The 14,018-nt window shown below is 38.1% G+C and overlaps 1 protein-coding gene across 1 annotated transcript in view; it reads right to left on the bottom strand.

Annotated features, from left to right (window-relative positions):
* Positions 1–8,822, bottom strand: part of dus1l (dihydrouridine synthase 1-like (S. cerevisiae)) — a 48,009-nt gene extending 39,187 nt beyond the window's left edge. Inside the window, exons 1-5 of the mRNA XM_048610863.1 lie at positions 8,759–8,822; positions 5,329–5,577; positions 4,022–4,130; positions 1,670–1,720; positions 55–167 (exon numbers count right to left, since the gene is read on the bottom strand). Of these exons, the coding sequence (XP_048466820.1) occupies positions 55–167; positions 1,670–1,720; positions 4,022–4,130; positions 5,329–5,565 (510 nt within the window). The 5' untranslated portion in view covers positions 5,566–5,577; positions 8,759–8,822. The remainder of the gene's footprint in view (positions 1–54; positions 168–1,669; positions 1,721–4,021; positions 4,131–5,328; positions 5,578–8,758) is intronic.
* Between the last annotated feature and the right edge of the window lie 5,196 nt (positions 8,823–14,018).

Below are 14,018 nucleotides of genomic sequence, written 5' to 3'. Positions count from 1 at the left end.
ACTTCCAGCAAATTAAGAATTATTCAAACATAAGATAGGAATGCATTTATTTACCTGGCAACCTGCTTTCTCCAACATCTTTGCATACTGCACAGTTTTACTGATTTCTGGGAAAACCCGGATTTTGCATGTGATAGGAACAGAGATTCTCTTATGTGCCTCAGAAACTGAGAAAGGAGTGTAAGTTAAACATAATTAATACATTTCTTCTCATTTTGTCCTACCTCTATTTTCATTCTTTGAGATAAACAAGCAACTTACTCTGAAATGCTAGGTGCACCAGGTTGGCACACCCACTAGTTTCGGTTCCCCTTTTCTGCTGATGAATCTGTTTTTACTCAACGCACTTTCCCAAGTTCCCTGCTAAAATCAGGAACTTGTCACAAGGTGATTAAAAAAAAAGATTTGTACTTATATAGCACTTGTCATGACCTCAGGATGTCCCTAATCGTTTTATAACCAGTTAAATTTTTTGCAGGGTAGTCACTGTCACTGTAAGAAATAAAGCAGGCAATTTGCACAGAGCAAGCTCTCACAAACAGCAATGTGACAATGACAAATAATCTGCTTTTTTTAATGATGACTGATGCTAAATTTTGGTCAGGAAACCAGGGAGAACCTCACTATTCTTCTTCAAAATAGTTTACTGAGATTTTTTTACATTCATCTTAGGAGAGAAAATGGAGTCTCGGTACAACGCTTTAGAACTGAGATGAGGAGGAATTTCTTCAGCCAGAGACTGATGAATCTGTAGAACTCATTGCCACAGAAGGCTGTGGAAGCCAAGTCATTGAGTGTTTAAGAGTCATTTAAGACAGAAATATATAGGTTCTTAATAGTAAGGGGATCAAGGGTTATGGGGAGAAGGCAGGAAAATGATGATGAGAAATATATCAGCCATGATTGAATAGTGGACAGACTTGATGGGTAAAATGGCCAAATTCTGCTCCTGTATCTTATGGCTTGACATCGCACCCAAAAACCAAGTGACCCATTGTTGACACCTATATAGGGTTAGAATGCCCTTAGAACTCAGCAAACACTAGCAGATTCATGTGTGTTATTACTAAGACAGTTAACAAGCAATCTTTTGCTCACATCATTTTGCTTCTCCTCACTTCCCCTTCCCATACCGTGTACTAATTGTGTCTCCTAAACTAAGAATTATATAGTTTGACAACATGACTGTGTGTGCATTTTTCTGAATTATTTTCAACAGCTGGGTCAAAAACATGAAACTCCTTACATAATAGCATTAAAGGTATACCAGACACCATACAGATTACTGTGGTTCAAAAACACAGCTCACACCACTTTCTAAAAGTAATTAGGGATTTCTTTGCCAGCAATGCCCATATGCCCATGAATTAAAAGAAAACCATGTTTTAACAAAAAAGCTTGAATCTGTAGGGTACATGCAAATTGTTGAATGACACAGTTCTCACCCCATAAAAATTCTTCACTTAATCACCTTTATATTTTCCATTTACAATACGCTGTGTGGAGGAGGCAAAAGTTTGGTAGGGAAAATTTGAGAGCATGCTGCATCCATGTTAAGTATCTCTCAGAAGCACATAAGGCCAAAACTAAAACATACATTAGTCAGTTCCAAGAAAATGAGGAGACTCTGCGCAGAAATTTTAATTTCAATAGCCAAATAGGTACTCACGCATTTTGTGTAGTAAGTCCCATTCTTCCTGCAGAAATGCTCCATAGTGCCCTGTGAATAGATCAATCACTTGGATGTCAAATTTAATCCTGGTTAGTCTTGCCATTCTGTACAAAATAAATTTTACTTGATTAAATAGCATCCCTACTTGCAAGAATCCGAAAAATTCAATGAATAGAACTTCCAGAATGCCCACACCAAGGACAGAGTCCTTACATGGCGCATAGGGAAAGTTGGAATGGGAAAATTGTACTTCTCCACTTAATGCAAATGGATGGAAAATACTGACCATATCACCCACAAATTCCTAATGACATACCATCTCAAAAGTATTGTGTCTCCAAATACTTCTATCAATTAGACTGTAAGTTATTTAAAATTAGAATAAGATCATAATTGATACAATTTTTCCTGTTTATATGGGGAATTAGACTACCAATAAAAAGAGATCCTCAATATCATTTTTATGGAAACAATTGATCTTTCAAAAATGGATCAAAAGGAGAAAATATGAAACTTGATATTTTATGGCTAGTCATTCCTACAACTTAGAAATTAACAGAATTTAAAACCAAGCAAAGATTAGTGCCGTAACTGGCATAGTCTTCAGACTACATCATCTCACAGGCCTTATTTTTCTTTTAACAGATTCTATAATTGATCTCATTTTTGTTTGCACATTCCCATAGATATAACAAGAAATGATTTCAGACCAACTGTTTGTAAACAGCATATTTTAAAAACTTGTATTCCCACTTAGAAATTGCTTTCAGCTGGACGCACATAAAAATACAAGCTGACTATCAGATGACAATTAAGACCTTAATGTCAACTCCTGAATTTTATCTTGGGTTCCTTGCATCCCACCAAAACTTGAAATAAACATTTATTTACTTCAGTCATGTGGATGCTCAGAATCATTGCAATGAAGGTATTTGCAACTAATTTGTTTCCTTGGTTTGTAAAATTATTTGTAAGTATAATAGCACCATAAACTGCACAACCAGAATTTCACACTAGATGGTGCTGCAATCCAAAGATTGGACACATGCATATCAACTGGAAAAGAACAAAGTAACTTCAATGAGATAGCAAGAACTGCAGATGCTGGAGTCAGAAATAACAAAGTGTGGAGCCGGAGGAACTCAGCAGGCCAGGCAGCATCAGAGGAGCATGAAAGTTGACGTTTCGGAACGGGACCCTTCTTCAGAAATGGGGAGGGGGAGGGGAGCTCAGAAATAAATAGAGAGGGGGGGTGGGGCTGGGGAAGGTAGGTGGGATGGTATTAGGTGAGTGCATTTAGGCAGTGGTGGGGATTGGTCAGTGAGGTGAGAGTGACCGATAGGTGGGAGAGAAGATGGACAGGTTGTGTCAGGTCAAGGAGGTGGGGATGAGAGGGAGGCTTGGACATAGGATGAGGCCGGGGGTGGGAAGATTTTGAAACTGGTAAAATCCACATTTAGGCCATCTTCAGTAGCTTCTAATGCAGAACTTTCTATGCTTGTAGAAAAATAAGACACTTCTGTTACTATATTAATACACTCTGTGAAAACTACTCACTTGACTCATATAGATGTCATATGGCTGTCAGCATGAAAACTGACCCTTTGGTCCAACTCGTCGCAGAAATTGTTCCGCATATCAGAAATGCAGCAGGACATCATTCAAGAACTTCCCAATCAAGATAAGATTCTTATTTAATCAGTTCTATGAATTATTATATTTAATCATCTCTATGAATTAATATTCTTCAAATGCATTGTTTATAATACTGACATTGGCCATTAATTCTTTACTGTTACCAATCCAGTAAATCCATACTGTTTCAAGATTGTCAGGCCATTGCCATCAGCTTTGGATCCTTGCTTGCATGTTTTATAAAATTACGGATAAGTTACAATACTCTTCACAGCGCAATATTCAGTTGCAGTGTTTAAATAAGGAAAAACATCAAAGTACATTTTAGTCTAAATAATCTATTTTTTCCATTTATAGTACTGCAAAAAGCATGATATATTTAATGCAACTTCCCTTTTAAAATTCATAATTTAAAGGCCGTTTATTTTAGCATGAACTCAATGAATGGAATGGTCTTGCACCATCCATACTGGACTTTAATTCCTTATTGAAACACTTTTGATAAATGCTATAAACATTTCAGTTTCATTAGAGACCAATCAGCAAAAAGCTAAGTCTAAAGCTGTTGCCGTTTCATCCAGCAAATTCTCAAATGCCAGATCTAACTGCTAACCAGCGTAGTGATCCCATTGCCTGGTTAGTCAGTAATTATTTATATCATGTCAGGATCAGTGTAATTTATCACATCAAGAAAATAAAAGCGATCTGTGATACCTCGTTTTGCAATCATCTGTGGACAACCCAAGTTCAAATCAATGGCATTGCAGTAATCCTGAGCCAGCAGACAGGCTTGGACAAACACTTCTGGATCATTTGCACAGAACTAAGAGAAAAATAAATAAATCAGCCATTAGGTAATATATATAATGCAAGCAGCTTAATCCCTCCAAAATATAAGTAATCAATTTCTGTTATTGGGCTTGGGGATATTAGATGATCTTGATGCACCGCTACAGATGTCCATTCCTCCTGCCCAAACTTTCTTCTTGCTGCTACACTCGAGTTAATGAGTGAACTAAATCCACTTGCCAAAGTTGGCAACGCTTGCTGTACATCCCAAAGGTCTCCTTAAGGCATTCTTGTAAGCTAGGTCTGTGAATAATTCCGGAGAATCAAAATTTTTAGCTGAGGGCAAAGACCTGGAAACCACTGAACAGTAAAATTTGCTTTCTGTTTCAAGGAAACACAAATTAAAGATTAGAACATTTCGAAAATATAAAACTTTGTATAGACACAAAAATACCCAGTTTAACCTTGAGGATTTAAAAAAAGATATTACTGACATTGCAGGCAGGATTTGAGACAGAAATTCAAATAATTTTTTTATAGACTCAATATTAGTCTTCTTTGCTGAAATTATTGAACTGCCAAAATGTAGTGAGACACTGGATAGAAAATTGGCCTCAACAGTGAAACTTTTCAAGCTGGGAAGAGATCATAGGCAGCATATCAAGGCATACATAAGGAATTAAAGAATATCTGTTATTAACAAATTCTCAGTCTGCAGTTTTCAAAACAGGTAGTGGGGTAAATGCAGAACATTGCTACCCATTCCAATATTTAGATGCTTTTGATAACTGAGACAATTTATAACTGAAGTTATGTGGATAAATCTAAAACAACCAGTATCTGATCAAACACTCAAAGAGAAATGTAAGTAGTGCAAATGATTCTGAGATTATAGAGCACATGGATGAAAGTAAATGTGATACAAAGAGGCCACAAGACAGGAACAACAACTGGGGATACATATGTGAGAGTTAAATAATTGTGGAACAGCAAAGTTGAGAATGTTCCTGTCAAAGTACTATGTGCACTTTCCGACTTTCAGTATTGCACTTCCAACATATTTTAAAGCTTTTTTTTCATAGCAATGCAGTTGCAAGTTGTGCAAATATTTGAATACAAATCATTAATAGAATGACATTACCATTTAAGGGTATAGAAAAATACAATTGCTCTCTTGATCAAAGCATTAATGAGATAATTTAATCTTATTCCTGCTACAGCTGGCACCATACCTGAACAACTAATGGTCGATCCTCTGCATTCACCTCATTATACAAATTCTCCTTTCTGTAGTTTGCATCCCGGACAAACACCTGGGCATGAAGCATGGGAGTGTAACAGAGTTGGGCACCATGTCGACGACTGAGTAACCTCCATGCAAGCTCACTCTGATCCACCATTGGAGCAACCACATATCGAGCACTGTTCAGTGTGGTCTTCCAGAAATCAAACCCATGAAGTTTAGGCATCCTGGCCTTGGCCTGCAAAAATTGCAAAAATGGTGCTTGAAAAGAAACCCTAAACTCCTGATCTTAATAATCATGTACATCAGATCACTGAAACTGCTTAACAAGAACTGGCTGTTCAACAACAATATATCTGAATATCGAAATTTAGTCCATGTTTATCTGGAAATTTCACTCCTACTTTTATTATGAACAATAGCAAATCTGACACAAGATAGCTCACTGGGGTTTAGAAGGAATATAGTTTAAGCTGCATAAATTAGAAACCTTTTTGTTTCACCATTGCTTGTTAAAGTTAAGTATTACCATAAATAAGTTTTTTTTTAAACTAAAGAAACCTTGTGTGATTTACTTTTGTCCTGAAAAGCAGTCAGTCAGGCAAGTTAGTCATTTTGGTGGTCTCATTAGCAACTATACAATTATGCATTTTGTGATGACTTGTGGAAAAGTGGGGAGTGATTATCATCATTCTCTTCCCAGTTAAGTCACTACAACACAAACTGGGAAGCTTCAAGCTCAGCTCTTCAAACTTTCTCAGCCTGACAAGCCAGAAAAGCAAATTCCCTGACTGGGATTCATGACACACCTGGAGCAGACTCCTCCAAGTCTCTTAGCCTGGAACTTTGAAAATGATCAATATTGAATCGATCTTTGTGCACAAGTGAGCAAAGATGAGAAAGTCGACAGGGGGGTTCACGGGGCATATGAAAGGAATTCACTTGTAGGATTCAGCCTGTGAACTGAAGGTTAGAGAATTGGAGATACTTTTTCCCAGGGCGGAAATGACTATTACGAGGGGGCATAATTTTAAGGTGATTGGAAGAAGGTATAGGGGAGATGTCAGAGGTAGGTTCTTTACACAGAGAGTGGTGGGCGTGTGGAATGTGCTGCCGGCAGCGGTAGTGGAGTCAGATACTTTAGAGACTATTAAGCAACTCTTGGATAGGCACATGGAGGATAGTAAAATGTAGGGTATGCAGGGTAGTTTGATGTTAGTAGGATAATAGGTCAGCGCAACATCATGGGCCAAAGGGCCTGAACTGTGCTGTACTGTTCTATGTTCTATATGCCAGGCCTAGACTGTATACTCAGTCATAGAGAACTGCTTGAACCCATCATCATCTGACACATCCACCACCCGAAACAGAACGTCTGCGGAACAACAAACCAGCTCGGCGAGCCAACCAACCTCAACACCCACAACCCGAGCTACAGATCTACTCCAAAACCTTAGACATCTACCAGCAACTTGACCAAGTTATTTAGGCCATTACTTAATTATCTTTTGCCAACCCCAATTTCCAAATTGAGAAAGCATACTGAAAAGGTCCAAATTTGTTGCAAAATGGTTCAATTTCACATTGTGGCTGTTTCTAGACAATACACAGATTCTTGCTAATGTCCCAACAAAATGAATACACTGAGAAATATCAAGGCTAATCAGGGTAATAATTACCAATACGTGATAACATTTTAAGGAACTGTCTGTTGAATTATTTACACAGGCAGCACTCTACATTTATTAGACTTTCAAAATAATAGGAGGAGCATTTTAGAAACATTTTAAGAACAAGTGGTCAGTTTGCTTTCATACTTGCCACTTCTACAAATAATTATTGATGTAGACTGGATTATTTACAATTACATATTTTCTTTAATGCAAATTGCTCTGAACAAATAAATTATGTTATAATCTTTGATGTAACAACACTAAAAGCAATTTCGTCACAGATGCATGCAAACTTGCACCTTTTAAGTCAAGGAACTTGTTAATTGTGCAAACATTTGCCACATTTGAAATAAATTCATTGGTATGTGACATGAGTCCAAATATGTATAGATCACTCCATCCACTGTCCCTGGATAGCCCTTCAGCTGCAGCTGTCAACTGCGATCTGAATTTTCCCTTATCAAATTCCATTTTAAAAACTTTATTAGTTTTGCCCTGAATACCGACTAATGATGAAAACTTCACATAATGTAATAAGCTTGTATAACAATTCTGTTCTGTTCTTGTGGTGATAATACAACAGCCATTAACTAACGGAAGACAACAAGGCGTAGAGCTGGATGAACACAGCAGGCCAAGCAGCATCATAGGAGCAGGAATGATGCTGCTTGGCCAGCTGTGTTCATCCAGCTCTATGCCTTGTTGTCTCAGATTCTCCAGCATTTGCAGTTCCTACTATCTCTGAACTAATGGGAGACATTCATTTTTCCGGAAAAAAAAAACTTAGATTTCCAGCATCTCAGCTTCCGCCCAAAATTTCAGAGGAAGGGTTCCTAGACCCGAAACGTTAACTTTGATTTCTCGCCACAGACGCTGCCAGATCTGCTAAGCTTGTCCCCCCAAACATATTCAGGAAAAAAGTTTGCTTTTATGGTTTATAATTGCACTTTATTAACAAAATCATATTGTATAACCAATTACCTAATGCCTATTAAATAGTTTGGGGCATAGAGCTTTCTACAATGCTCCAGTTATATCTATTAAGATTTTGTTCACTTAAATGAAACAGAAAGCAGTCAGGACCAGTCAATCAAGACAGATGGAGTGGGTGAGCATTGTTATTTTGCATTATTATTTTGAAAACTTTTAGCACAAGATGTCTGTTCCTCACGTTTTTCCTTCTCATCTCTCCTTTTCACTACCACTCCCTCCCCCCTAATCAGAGCGTCCATTTCTTCAGATCCAATGCTTGAGAGTTCAAGTCCTACTCCTGACACAGCAACAAGGTAGCTGCACTGCCAGAAGTGATAGTGAGCCTTAAGGCACTTTCCCGCTTTTCCTTCCCACATGTCACTTTTCAAGGAGCGGATGAGTTCTCCCAGCATCCTGACCAGTATTTATTCCTCCACCAACATCACCAGAAAATAATAATTTGGTCTTTATCACATTGTTGAGTGTGGGATCCTGTTGTGCACAAACTACCTGCTACATTTTTTGGATTATAATAGCGACGACACTATTTTATTGAATAAAAGTACTTCATTGTCACTTAAGGGCTTTGGGGCATCCTGAGATCGCGAAAGCTAGGCGCTATTTCAACGCCAGTCTTTCTTTCCGCCTCCCCTTCACGTCTCCACCTCTCCTTACCCCACTCTACCTGGTATTATTACACTGCCTTTCTCTCTGTAATTCTTTATCCCGCTCGCCCCTGCAAGTTTCATTTTTTTTTCTCCTCTCCCTTCTTACCTTCTCACCTGCTCCTGGCTTTGGTTCCGCTCCCAAATTCTGTCCGCCGACCGGTCCCTCACCTTCACGGTTCCGACTGGAAACCCAAGCCCCTCAAGCACATTCAGTCCGGCGGCTGCAGCACCACCACTGGCCGCGCAGGGAATTACATGGACTGACTTGGAACTTCTCATCCAAAGACTGCTACGATGTCACGAAAAGATTATTCATTTATTAAATTGGGATTTTAATTTCCTCCCCATTTCTTGGATTATTGATGAGAGGAATTGTGGATCACCATCGATATCCTTTGCATATTAGAATGTCAATAACTCAGGAGAAAGAACAAGTTTTATGAGCAAAATAATTCCATTAAGTTTGAGGTACAAGTCGTATTTATAGTATCAAGTTCATAGATGTGGGGGAACATTAAGCTACGGTTAGTCATACAGATGTCTCTGCACCTGCAACGTTTTTCATACCTTAAAAACCAGAATACCTATTTAGTCACATTGGAATCGGAACAGTAATCTGTTTCTGTCCCCACTCATGCTGCTAGACCTTTGGAATTTCTCCAGCAAATTTGCTTTTATTTAAGATTTCCACATCCGCAGTATTTTACTCTGGTTACGGGAGCAAGTCAATTTTCAATTTTATTGCAATCTGTGCTTGGGCAGAATTGTATGATACGGCTGTCCCCGATGAAGCAAATAAATAGCTGTCATTATGACCAGTTTCAGGATGAACAACAAATTGAATTACATACTCCGTAAATTAACCGACCTGTTCCTTCATAAATGAAGCTTATAAAATATACACTAAAATAAAACAAAAATCTGTGGATGCTGGAGTTCTGAAACAAAAACAGAAATTGCTGGAGAAACTCAGCAGGTCTGATAGCATCTGCAGGGAGAAAGCCGAGTTAACATTTAAAGCCTGGTGACTCTTCCATTCTTCCTCTATTTCCCAATACCTCCCCACACCCACAGGACCCTCCCATGCAATTGCAGAAAGTTTAACATCCCGTTTACTTCCTCTGTCCTCCTTATCCAAGGCCCTAGATATAACTTCTAGGTGAAGCAGTGATTCACGCCCACTTCTTCAATCTAGTCTACAGCGTTCACTGTTCACAATGTAGTTGTCTCTATTTTGGGGAGACTAAATGCAGACTGGGTGACTGCTTTGCAGGACACCTACATTCTATCTGTAAAAATGTCCCTGAGCTTTCAGTTGTCTGTCACTTCAACATACCGTCATGTTCCCAGGCCAACATTTCTGTCACAGAGATAGTAAGAACTGCCGATGCTGGAGTCAGAGATAACACAATGTGGAGCTGGAGGAACACAGCAGACCAGGCAGCATCAGAGGAGCAGGAAAACTGATGTTTTGGGTCAGGACCCTTCTTCAGAAAATCCTGAAGAATCTTGATTTTCTGAAGAAGGGTCCCGATCCAAAACGTCAGCTTTCCTGCTCCGCTAATGCTGCCCAGCCTGCTCTGTTCCTCCAGCTCCACACTGTGTTATTTCTGACACAGGGCTGCTGCAGTGTTCCAGTGAGCCTCAATGCAAACTCGAAGAACAACATCTCATTTTCCGCTTGGGGACCCTGCAGCCTCTAAGACTCAACATTGAGTTTGGTAGCTTTAGAGCTGGATTCCATCTTTTCACATTTTTTACTCACCTCCACACTCTGGTCCAGTCATGATATGGATTGCTTTCGGAATAACATTCTCTCTTACTTTCAGCTCTCATTATCACTTTTTCAGCTTTTGTTCTATCTTTGCTCACTTTCAAAAATCCCCTTGTCTGCCAATTCCATACATGAGAGAGATGTCTCCACCTATCTGCTCACCTGTTCTTCTCCCCACTCCTAAACCTGGCCTTCAACATAAATATCACCTTTTCCTAGCTGCTATCAGTTGTGATGAAGTCAGTGGACTGGAAATGTTGACTCTGCTTTCTCCCCACAGATGCTGTCAGACCTGCTGAGTTTTGCCAGCAATTTGTGTTTTTGTTTCTTTTAAAATAGACAATGTGTTGTATTTCTGTGTTTAGATTGAAATTTTTGGGAAGTAATCAGAACAAGTTGAAGTAAGTATTTTAACTAAAATGGATTTATTGGATGTTTTTTCTCATGCTGTCTTCATTATTTCTCCATGATTGTAGTTTTATACATACTAACCCATTACAAACAATACACATTTAATGATTAAAGGATGCAGTGGTCATTTGTCATCCTTTCCCTGATTGATTCCTTCTTTATCAAATTGTTTCCATACAGTCATTGCATGAGTGGAGAGAAAAATGTCTGTGGTTTACATTTAGTGTCGCTCCTCTCCGAATGCTGAATAGTTTTGTTTCAATCTATCAGCTGAATGTACAAATGTTTTAGATCCAGCTTAGCTTGTAAATCAGCCATCCAATGAACTGAAACATAATACAAACCCTATGTGACTGTTGCTATGAAATTTACTGCATTTTGGGTTTATTGCTGTGTCATGATGATGTAAAATTCTCACTAATAATTATTCAAACTCATTGACTAACTCCTGGAAGGAAGCAGTAATAACATTTGCAAATGAGAAATACTCATTGGATTCAACCTTCTAAATACAATTAGAGCTCCAGCATTATCAGTACATTCATGTCTATGTATTACTGGCTTTTTCTCTGGGCTGAACAGCTTTGGAGTTGAGAAAAGGTTAAAAATTATCTAAGACACTTTAAATTAGCTACCAAATTATGAGACCTACAAAAGACTCTAGGGATGAGACTCTTCACTCCAGATATCAGATATCACAAATGGAACAAAGACTTAAATTCCAAACTCATGATGCAAAGAAGAAGAATAAACCCCACCCACAATCTAAAGGATCGCAGGAGATCTCTGACAATGCACCCTGGAAACTCTTTGTCAAAATGGATTGTTCTCATCATATGCAAACAGCCAGCTTTGACACAATGAAGTGGCCCATCTCTGGGAAGCCAAGACTGTAAGCCTGTGATTGTTGCTGTAGAGGGTGACAAACCTAGAAACATGGAATACCCTCAAGGAATTTGCAGTAACGTCAAGAATAAGGACTCTTTTTTTTTCCTTTTGGAAGTGGTGTCCAGTTCTGTAAAAGGTGATCTGAGAGAAACAACTCTGCAAACTGGGAATTTTCAACAGCTGCCATATAGATTATAACTGAGTGCATCCTAGAAACCAACTATCAAGATCAATCTCAGCTTAAAACCTTTTGCTCGTGTGATGTAAACTATCTGATGTACACACATTAAAAATATCATTCTCTTTACGTTTGGATTTTGAGTAAGTAATATTTGGGCTTTTGTACATCTGAAATCAATAATTAACCTGTATTTCTGTAGCCATGGTAATTTATTTTAAAACAGTTCGAGCAGACTACTTTGACTGCACAATGGATTTTTATTTACTTTAGGATTTGACAAGTTATTAATGTAGATATTTGTTTTTTGTTAGAAATTTCTGAACTGGGAGTTTGTTAAAGCTTAAAGGAAAAGCCCACAGTAGAGACAAGAGAGACTTTCAATTCAGTAATACTTTGTTTTGGGCACTCTGAATATTTTGCATGGACATGCATCTAAAGGGCAGTGCTCCTCATAAACAGGGAGAACATTGTAAACTTGATTATCTTAGATTTAGGAGTTAGCAATAGTCCCAGACTGGATGTGTTGGAATAAAACCCAAAGAGGACTTTAAGTTGACTTTATTTAAACACAACTGTATCCGTGCTTCAGGAATAAGCTTTTGGAGATTCCAGTCTAAGAGTTAACGTCACAGTTACTGTAAATCTATTGAGGTGTTAGAGAAAAGAATTCTGGTGAATACTGTACAAGAGTGTTTAAAAAAAAACTTGAGGACTAATGGGGTTATACTTTTACTGCGTGCTAGAACTCTTTTAGCTATTCTGTTTTATCTTTTCCTTGATAATTTTGTTTTATTGTTTAAAAAAATTGCATGCTTGTGTTTTAGTGGGAGAACACCTTGTTAAAGCCAAAACATGATCTTTCAAGCCATATTTCAATCTGGGATCTGACATTTCCAGTAATAGGTCAGCTGGAATCATAACATCTCAAGGACTAGCAAAGGGTCCCAAAAAATGTATGGTTTGGGACCCTTTGCTAGTCCTTGAGGTGTTATGATCGGACTCTATTCCCTCATAATTTTCTACAGGTATTTGTGAGCACCCAAGTAACTTAACGAAGACTGTATGTTTACTATCCCATTTTATTATTTTCTTCTGGTTTAACAGTTAACAAATTTGCTCTTTTTTTGATTCATGAAAAACTTGTTGATTAGCTTATGATCACAACAGAAATAGTTAACTTTTTTTTGTAATATGAGAGATGTATAGTTGTGTGCAAAAAAAAACTTAAACCTTTGTTGTGACCAATAGGGAAAGTTGAACAGAGGTCAGTTCATGCCTTCTCACCTGGTTATAACAGTTGTGCATGAATTAACTATCGCGCAGGGCATTTCAGATTGAGAGCCAATGCAATCCATTTATGGAAAGAGCCATGAAGCTGTTCCATAATAATGTTCAAAGAACCAATAGCGTAACAAATATCATGGATGTATTTCCTGATATTTCTCTCAATATTGACAGTAGAAAATTTACAAACCAATTGATAGTTTTTATTATCATTGCAAAGAGACTGGTGACTACTTTTAGAGAGCAGGTCAGTACAAGGTGATGAGGAGATCCAAAGATGGGGATGAATGAACTGGGGCATTACATACAAGAGATATTGCAGGCTGCTGATTGTCTCAAGATTCTGCAATTGTTTCACTTGGTAAGTATATATAATTTGGCTATCTTGAGGTTCCTTTAACATTTTCCTGGAAAAAAATTGACTGTGCTTCAACGTGGAACTGGCCTAGTCAGATTTCCTCAAACCTTGTCAAAGGTTTGTTTTAAAAAGTGAAAAAGCGCCGTGAAGGACAAACATGGCACTAATCGAAAGGAAACGTTAAATTATGCTGCAATCTCTTCAAAGATCAATTGCCTTCATTATAGAGTGCATCTAGAATAGACTGATGATAATTGTTATAGACAGATTATCTCCTTACTGCCTGAACAACAGGCAGTAATTAATTTTTTTTTTTAAGAAAAGAGCTTCTATGGTCTATCACAACTCTATCAGGCACTTTCACTTGCTGACTTCCTTGGCAATGCTGAATGTAATTTTGCCTCCCTCTGGCAGTGATTAAAAAATTGTGATTATTATTAATAGGCTGAAAGGTTCGATCACAGTATACT

Source organism: Rhincodon typus, chromosome 23 (genome assembly GCF_021869965.1).
Source record: "Rhincodon typus isolate 14 chromosome 23, sRhiTyp1.1, whole genome shotgun sequence".
NCBI lineage: Eukaryota > Metazoa > Chordata > Chondrichthyes > Orectolobiformes > Rhincodontidae > Rhincodon > Rhincodon typus.
Note: the sequence above shows the minus strand (reverse complement) of the source record. Positions and strands in the feature narration are given on the sequence as shown.